We start from the raw sequence: 9,257 nt of genomic DNA, 5'->3' as shown, positions 1-9,257 counted from the left end.
CCTTGTGCCAAACTTTATGTCGACTTTAATTAATGCAATATAGAGCAGGCCTTCATCTTCTCACATATGTGTCTCTGTGTGTGTATATATATTGTTGGTATGATCTAAGCTTAAACCATTCTGTTGCATTTAGTTTGAATCCTGTGAGATATTTGTATTGCAATAAGTAATTAAGATTCTAATGAAAAAAATCTTTTAGTTGTTACATAGCGTAAATATCGTATATTAATTGATGTCAACTATACTCCTTGTCTCCTATAATATCAAGTTACATAGTGACTTAGTGAGGAAATATTATGAATCGTGGTTAGTCTATTTTTCGCTGATTTCGTTAACTTAACACAATCTTAGCTTCTCTTTATCGAAGTGTGACACCAGCGAGGCTTAGGCCAACGAGGTAGGGCGCGGCCCCCCAATTCTCAACCCCAATCTACACAAGTGGTTTTTTAACCCACATTTGAAAAAGATCTGTTAGGTTCTTAGTAGCAATCGGCGACCTTTTCTTCTTTTACTTCACATAGCTTTTCGTCTCCTTGATAGCTGGAAGTTCTCCAAAAGTATGAAAAGTTGGAGGACTTTGTACCATCCATTCCGGAGTGGTTGGATTCTGTTCAACAGCCCAAGGATCTAGATGAGCGGGTGGCTGAGCCTTATCGCGAGCTAATTTCGCCACTGAATGTTCCATTTTCGTTAGAGAAATTGTTAGTATCGTCAGTTGGTGCTTTGGAGCTTGCTAAGCGGTTCTTCGTCCGTGGAGTGACTAAGGACTTTTTTCCTGTCTCATGTCACATGTTAAGATCCTTAGTTAGTTCCATATCCCTTGTTCCTGTAATGAGGGCTATTATGTCTAATGATCTTCCATTGTCATATCGTTTACGAGAAGCTAAGTACCGGGTGTATACTCGATGCACAGCGCCTCCTAGGAGATACTGGAATCGGCATTTACTCGTCTTTCGCTCACCGAACAGTGTGTGTCCTCTCCCCCTTTGGATCTGGTTAAGCGCAACCTCTGGTAAACACTTAACCTCTTATTAACAAGGTATGGTGAGGGGACCTGATTAGACTCTTGACCCCTCGATTCCCGAGAAACTCGGTGATCTCGAAGTGTATATGTTTTCGAAGCTTACCTAGATAGAGTTACATAATGACAATATTATTCTAGAAAAATTAAGAAGTTAACAGTTATCTCCAGAAAATTATAAAACTTATGCGCTTCAGCAAAAGTTGAAAGTTTTTAAGTGAACTGTTTGGTTCATCATGTTTCAAAAGAATTGAGCTTTTTGCATCATCATAGGAGTATCATTTTTTATTGAGAAAAGACATGTTTTAACCCCTGAACTTGGCACGAAAACTCACTTTAGCAACTAAACTTAACTTCTATTTATTTAACCTCCTTAACAACTTACGTTTCAATTAAAAGTAGGGTGAGGATGAGGAGAAAGAAGAAGAAAGAGAAACAGAAAAAATAATAAAAGAAAAACAAAAAAATGAAGTGTTGGTAATTTTGACATGGCAATGATGTGGCAACAACGTGGCAATGATGTGGCATTGACGTGGCGCGAGTGTAATACACCTCCCATTGTGAGAGTGGTATTATTTTTTTAGGGTGGAAAATAATTGAAACGTAAGTTGTTAAGGGGGGTAAATAAATAGAAGTTAAGTTTAGTTGCTAAAGTAAGTTTTCGTGCCAAGTTCAGGGGTTAAAACATGTTTTTTCTCTTTTTTATTTGCAAAATACCCCCTTACCTTTATAATTTCCCCCTAATGTATTCTCTTTTCTTTTCGAGGAATCATAAAAGAACGGCTATTTGTGAAGGAGCAAATTAGACATAACATAATATGATTGCATTAGTTGATTTCTGCCAAACACACTAGTGATGTCAATTATATGCTTAGGCAAGCAGCAGCATAATTGGCTTGTACAAAGAATCTGAAGAGTGTGAGTATGACTCATACATATGGATCAATTGAAAAGGCCAAAATGCTATTGAATTTTCTTATAACAAAAACAAGGCAGCTTGTCTATTTTTCTTCCTCAATTGGACAAGAGCGGAAAGTCGGAAACAAAAGGACTATTTCTCAGGCAGAATCAGAAACCAATTTCATTTGATGGGCAAGTTACAATAGACATATACAATTACATATGTCAATCCTTTATCTAATACTATAATTAAGATCAATTTCCATCAAACCCAAAGGGTGTCGTATGCACTGAATTTTTTTTCCTTTCTGATCCAACAAGATAGCATACATACTCTCTAATGAGTGGTCTAAAGGTGGTGTTTGTCAAAGATCAATTACGTAATCAAAATTATACTAGTATTCCTATTTTGTCCCTTCACAAATGAATTATTTTATACTCATGTTTACAAAATGAATATGTTAGGGAAATTTAATTGTGAAAAAACAATATAAAAGGAAGGTGAAAACTCATAAATGAGTTGTTTTATAATTTGAAAATTGCTTTTTCTGGATAATGAATCATATTACATAGGAGTAGTTATTAATCTTAATAAAGTGCTTATTCTGATATTTCGAAATTACAGTAGTCAAAGGCGTTGTTTGTCCAAATTTATTTTGGTTGCTATAGCAAGATAATGTTATAAACAACATATAATATAACACAATATGAAAGTTGCTTCCCAAGAAAACTTGGTTGTACTTAGATAATTACGGAGTACTTAACTAACTGTAGTTAAGTGATAATTTTTTTTTAAAAAAAGGTGATAAAAGTTTATACAAATAACTTACACGTGTTACTAACTTGATGGATTTAGTGTATTTTTTTTTTCTTCCATACAACACTACCGTACTGTTCCTTGTAATTCTGCATTGACTATATCTCTTTTGAGCCGAGGGTCTATCAGAAATAACCTCACCACTCCACAAAGGTAGAAATAAAATCTGCGTCCACTTATGAAATTACACTGGATATGTTGTTGTTGTTACAAGATACCGTACCGTTCCAGTTTTAGCATATCTCTATCTCTATGTGACCATGTCACACATTAAAAGGAGCGATTATTTTGCAAGGAGATTCTGAAATCCTGATGTGATCTAGTTAGTTACAAAGTTGAAAGACTCCAGTCTTTAAGGGATCATGCATCCTTTCTAGAGAAATTACAATATATACATTAAAAATTCTCTAATTTCCATAAATTCGCACCGAATACTAATTTGACCCTTTTCAGGCGAATGCAACAGAATCTGCGTTAATATTCTGTTGAGAGCTAATTAGGAAGATATTAAAAAGAAACTGCCACATGGCCTTTTACTTACAATGGTCAATGGTGGGAATCACTGTTAAATATAAATACCCTAATTAAGATACAAAAAATTCTAACTATATAGAAGAGCCGGTTGGGCTCACTTTTTCGTCGTCCGTTCCAATTTAAAAAAAATAAAAATTGTGAGCCCCATATATATTAAACAACAACTAATATTAAAAAAAAATGTGGGTCCCATATTAAACACCAACCAGTATTAAAAAAAAAAAAAAAGTGGAACACACCACATCCAAACTCACGGGAAGCCGGTTGGGCTCACTTTTTCGTCATCCGTTTCAATTTAAAAAAAAAACATTGTGGGCCCCATATATATTAAACAATAACTAATATTAAAAAAAAATGTGGGGCCCATATTAAACACCAACCAGTATTAAAAAAAAAGTGGAACCCACCACATCAAAACTCATGGAAAAAAAAGTGGACCCCATATTAACAAAATCAAGCAATATTAAAAAAAAAGTGAATCCCATATTAAAAAAAAAAAATGTTAAAAAAAAAAGTTGTGGGCCCCATATTAAACACCAACCAGTATTAAAAAAAAAATGGAACCCACTACATCCAAACTCACGGGAAAAAAAAAGTGGACCCCATATTAACAAAATCAAGCAAGGCACCATATATATTAAACAACAATTAATATTAAAAAAAATGTGGGCCCCATATTAAACACCAATCAGTATTAAAAAAAAAAAAAAAAAAAAAGTGGAACCCACCACATCCAAACTCACGGGAAAAAAAAGTGAACCCCATATTAACAAAATCAAGCAATATTAAAAAAAAAAAAAAAAAAAGTGAATCCCATATTAAAAAAAACAATGTTAAAAAAAAATTGTGGGCCCCATATTAAACACCAACCAGTATTAAAAAAAAACAAAAGTGAAAACCACTACCTCCAAACTCACGGGGAAAAAAAAGTGGACCCCATATTAACAAAATCAAGCAAGGCCCATATATATTAAAAAAAATGTGGGCCCCATATTAAACACCAATCAGTATTAAAAAAAGAAAAAAACAAGTGGAACCCACCACATCCAAACTCACGGGAAAAAAAAAGTGGACCTCATATTAACAAAATCAAGCAATATTAAAAACAAAAAGTGAATCCATATTAAAAAAAACAATGTTAAAAAAAAATTGTGGGTCCCATATTAAACACCAACCAGTATTAAAAAAAAAAAAAAAAAAAAGTGAAACCCACTACATCCAAACTCACGGGGAAAAAAAAGTGGACCCCATATATATTAAATAACAACTAATATTAAAAAAAATGTGGGCCCCATATTAAACACCAACCAGTATTAAAAAAAAAAAAAAAAAAAATGGAACCCACCACATCCAAACTCACGGGAAAAAAAAGTGGACCCCATATTAACAAAATCAAGCAATATTAAAAAAAAAGTGAAACCCATATTAAAAAAAAACAATGTTAAAAAAAATTGTGGGCCCCATTTTAAACACCAACCAGTATTAAAAAAAAAAAAAGTGAAACCCACTACATCCAAACTCACGAGGAAAAAAAATGTGGACCCCATATTAACAAAATCAAGCAATATTAAAAAAAAAAAAAAGTGACTCTCATATTAAAAAATCAAACAATGTTAAAAAAAAAAAAGTGCTTAGAAAATCAAGCAACTAAATAAATAATTATGGATGCATTGCCACATGCGTATCAACCCATTAGTGGGAGCAAATGAAATTATTGTACAACAACATACTTAAAATACTTATATATTAAAATAAGATAGAATTTAATTACTTTTTTATTTTTTCCTTACTCTAATAAATGTGAAAAGAGATTAATGTCATAAAAGAAAAAATAATATTAAATGGAGATCAAATAATTAATAAGGTAAATTAGTGAAATTATAATTCTAATTGACGTTTCCTTAAAAAACAGTGTAAAAAACAACATGACAAGTAAAATGTGTTAAACAAAAAATATTTACTAAAAATTAAAAAATAGAAGTTCTTCATGGCCCCATATTAAACATCAATCAGTATTAAAAAAAAAAAAAAAGTGAAACCCACCACATCCAAACTCACGGGAAAAAAAAGTAGACCCCATATTAACAAAATCAAGCAATATTTAAAAAAAAAAGTGAACCTCATATTAAAAAAACAAACAATGTTAAAAAAAAAAGTGCTTAGAAAATCAAACAATTAAATCAATAATGATGGATTCATTGCCACGTGCGTATCAACCCATTAGTGGAAGCAAATGAAATTATTGTACAGCAACATACTTAAAATACTTATATATTAAAATAAGATAGAATTTAATTACTTTTTCATTTTTTCCTTATTCTAATAAACGTGAAAAGAGATTAATGTCATAAAAGAAAAAATAATATTAAATGGAGATCAAATAATTAATAAGGTAAATTAGTGAAATTATAATTCTAATTGACGTTTCCTTAAAAAAACCGTGTAAAAAACATGACAAGTAAAATGAGTTAAACAAAAAATATTTACTAAAAATTAAAAAATAGAAGTTCTTCATTTAAATAGAAAATCAAATTTATACTTTGTTTCATGTTAAACATGTAAAATTAATATAATAATTTGAATTAGAATTATCCAAATCAAAATTTGATAAAAAAAATAAATATATGCATTACTTTACTATTACTACTATATAGAAGAGCCGGTTTATAGAGGCAAGATCGTCATCCGTGTTCAGTCCTACTTTTTTATTTAAGGGCAAAAAATCCTTTGTGGTCCCACCCACTTTTTTATTTAAGGGCAAAAAAATGACGTTTTATATTTTATATTACCAACTCTTCTAAAAAGTAGATAGAAATACTTTATTATATTTCTATTTTTCTACTATATAGAAGCATCGGTTTACCCATGCTTCGTCGTCAGTCACTCTTAAAAAAAAAAAAAAGGGTGGACCCCACCCTCTCCAAACTCATGAAAAAAAAGTGGACCCCACCCTCTCCAAACTTATGAAAAAAAAGTGGACCCCATATTTTTAAAAAAAAAGGCAACGTCAAAAAACAAACGTGCACCCCATATATTAAAAAATCAAACAATATTCATGTAATTCCCAAAGTATCCCCATCAAGTCAATAATAGTAGATTCATTACCACATGCATATTAACCCATTAGTGGGAGCAAATGAAATTATTGCACAGCAAAAAACATGGACCCCATATTATTACTTTTCTTCAAAATATTTAATTGTTGTATTTGCTATTCCGCCATGTCATTTATTTGTTATGTTTACCAAAATAAGATACAATTTAATTACTTTTTTATTTTTATTCTTACTCTAATAAATGTGAAAAGAGATTAATATCAAATGAAGATCAAATAATGAATAAGGTAAATTAGTCAAATTATAATTCTAATTCATGTTTCCTTAAAAAACCATGAAAAAGACAACATGACAAGTAAAATGAGCTAAACCGAGAATATTTACCAAAAATTAAAAAATAGCATTTCTTCGTTTAAATAGAAAATCAATTTCTACTTTGTTTCGTTTTAAACATGTAAAATTAATTTAATAATTTGAATTAGAATTATTCAAATCAAAATTTGATAAAAAATAATAAGTATTTTACACTTTTAAATTAATCGAATTAAAATTGAAAGCATCAATTGATGCTTAAATATTGCTATTATTTTATCTCAAAGAGAGGAAAATAGTTTTCTTTTAAACAAGTCTTCTCTTTTAAAAAGTATCAATAAATTTTCATAGCAAACACGAATAAAATAAAGTTTTAGATACGGAACACAAACTATAATGTTATATTAATCGTATTTTGAACATAGTGTATATATATTTATATATTATTACTATCTAAACACAATTACATATACATAGATACACTATGCGCACGGGCATAGGCCATCTAGCAAGTATAATAAAATAGACCGTAAATGAACACATACTTTCTACGTTTATCTATAAATAGAGGCCTTTAGCACATTCAACTCATTCCAACACGAGCAGTAAAGCTAATACAATTTAGTTTTAATTGAGAAGACTTTGTTTTCAATTCTTGATAATGAGTAGTACACTTATGGCTCTGAGCCCTTTTACTGTGTTCACATATTTTACCTTTTTCTCTCTTCTGACCATTTCTTGTTCTTGCTTCAACCCTAAACGTCTCAATGTATCAGAAGTTCAGTCAGATTCCGACTGGTCACCTGCCGGAGCTACTTGGTATGGAAGCCCTGATGGTGCTGGAAGTGATGGTAAGCACACTAGCTATTTAGGCACGCTAAATCTTTCTTGTTAGCCTACAAATATGTCTTAGTAGGTACGAAAAATAAAAGAAAATATTGGTGCATTAATTAAATGGTACACATCATTTTATATTATTGATTTTAATGATAAAATTTTCTTTTTGTACAAATTAAAGGTGGAGCTTGTGGGTACACAAATGCCGTAGATCAGCCACCATTCTCCTCCCTAATAGCTGCTGCTGGCCCTTCTCTATACAAATCAGGCAAGGGCTGTGGAGCTTGTTTTCAGGTGTGAAAATCTAATTTATTAATTCCTAGGATTTAAGTTATATACACATATTGTCTATATATTTTAATATGTGATATGCAGGTAAAGTGCACGGGAAATAAAGCATGCTCAGGAAAGCCAGTGACGGTGGTAATAACAGATGAGTGTCCAGGCGGACCTTGTCTATCAGAATCAGCTCATTTTGATTTGAGTGGCACTTCTTTTGGAGCTATGGCTGTTTCTGGACAAGCTGATCAATTGCGTAATGCTGGAGTTCTCCAGATTCAATACAAAAGGTAAACATATATACAAACTAACCTTCCCATGCAATCATATAAACTTCCAAAAATAATGTACACATCAGAAAAGCTTACAGACATTGTGATAATGATCGAGTGACGCTAATTCTTTATCATTTATCATGGGATACCTGGAAATTATGAAAAGTTGATCTTTTTAAATTGTATGCGTAACAGAGTGAAGTGCAACTATCCAGGAGTAAAATTGACATTTCACGTAGACTCAGGTTCAAATTCCAACTATTTTGCGGCTCTAATAGAGTACGAAGATGGGGACGGAGACCTAAACAGAGTTGACCTCAAGCAGGCATTGGATTCGGATACATGGCAACCCATGCAACAGTCATGGGGTGCAGTTTGGAAGCTCGATACCGGCTCCTCCTTAGTGGCACCATTTTCTCTCAAACTTACAGGAGAATCTGGCCAGACTGTGGTGGCTAACGGCGTTATTCCATCTGGTTGGCAGCCAGGAAAAACTTATCGATCAGTTGTCAATTTTAAAGTCTAGCAGCTTAATGTTTAACAATTGCTGCACAGCAAGTCAATTTGGTAGACTTTATGTTGTGGTCAAGAGGTAATTAGGATGGCTAGTAGAATAAAGTAGAAGACACAAGAAAAACGGGGTTGTTGTGTATTTTTAATATTGATACCACGCCCTTTGTTATGGTTTTACGCCCTGTTCCTAAATTAGTACCTTATGAGTACTAGTACTGAATATTATTAATTCAGGACAACGTTTAAGTTATATAATGATAATTTTATGTGTTTGGAATGGTGTCTGAAAAAAGTTACTACTATTGTATTAATCTTCTCATGTTTGGTTTCCTTAAATCTGAAAAATGTTTTCACAAGATGGGGAAACTAGACAAGTATGAATGGAAGTTATTCTTTTACATAATTCAGAAAGCTTAGATCAAAACTCTAGGTTCAAAAGGTTCAAACTCCATAAAAAATTCTGTTATTGAATTGTGCAGTTCAAACTCTAGGTTCTCAAACTTAATAGTAATAAATTATTGGGATTTGAATTGATAAATGTTCAAACTCTAGTAAAATTTAAAAATATTCCATATTTTAACTAAGAAACTTTTTCAAATTTTATTTCCCATTAAAAAGTAACTATTTTTTAAATATTTCAAACCGCGGCTAAACTTTAACGGGCTAACCCTCCATTTTTTACCAATATGTCTTAAGAACCCAGTAACACAATG

The 9,257-nt window shown here is 31.7% G+C and overlaps 1 protein-coding gene across 1 annotated transcript; it reads left to right on the top strand.

The window, feature by feature from the left end:
- The first annotated feature begins 7,236 nt into the window (after positions 1-7,236).
- Positions 7,237-8,900, top strand: LOC132600041 (expansin-B15-like). Its single transcript, XM_060313175.1, has 4 exons — positions 7,237-7,491; positions 7,659-7,771; positions 7,853-8,046; positions 8,227-8,900. Exons 1-4 carry the CDS (start codon positions 7,302-7,304, stop codon positions 8,555-8,557), a joined length of 828 nt encoding a protein of 275 aa, XP_060169158.1. The 5' UTR covers positions 7,237-7,301; the 3' UTR covers positions 8,558-8,900.
- Positions 8,901-9,257: the final 357 nt, after the last annotated feature.

This window comes from Lycium barbarum, chromosome 6, assembly GCF_019175385.1.
Source record: "Lycium barbarum isolate Lr01 chromosome 6, ASM1917538v2, whole genome shotgun sequence".
NCBI classification, from domain to species: domain Eukaryota; kingdom Viridiplantae; phylum Streptophyta; class Magnoliopsida; order Solanales; family Solanaceae; genus Lycium; species Lycium barbarum.
Note: the sequence above shows the minus strand (reverse complement) of the source record. Positions and strands in the feature narration are given on the sequence as shown.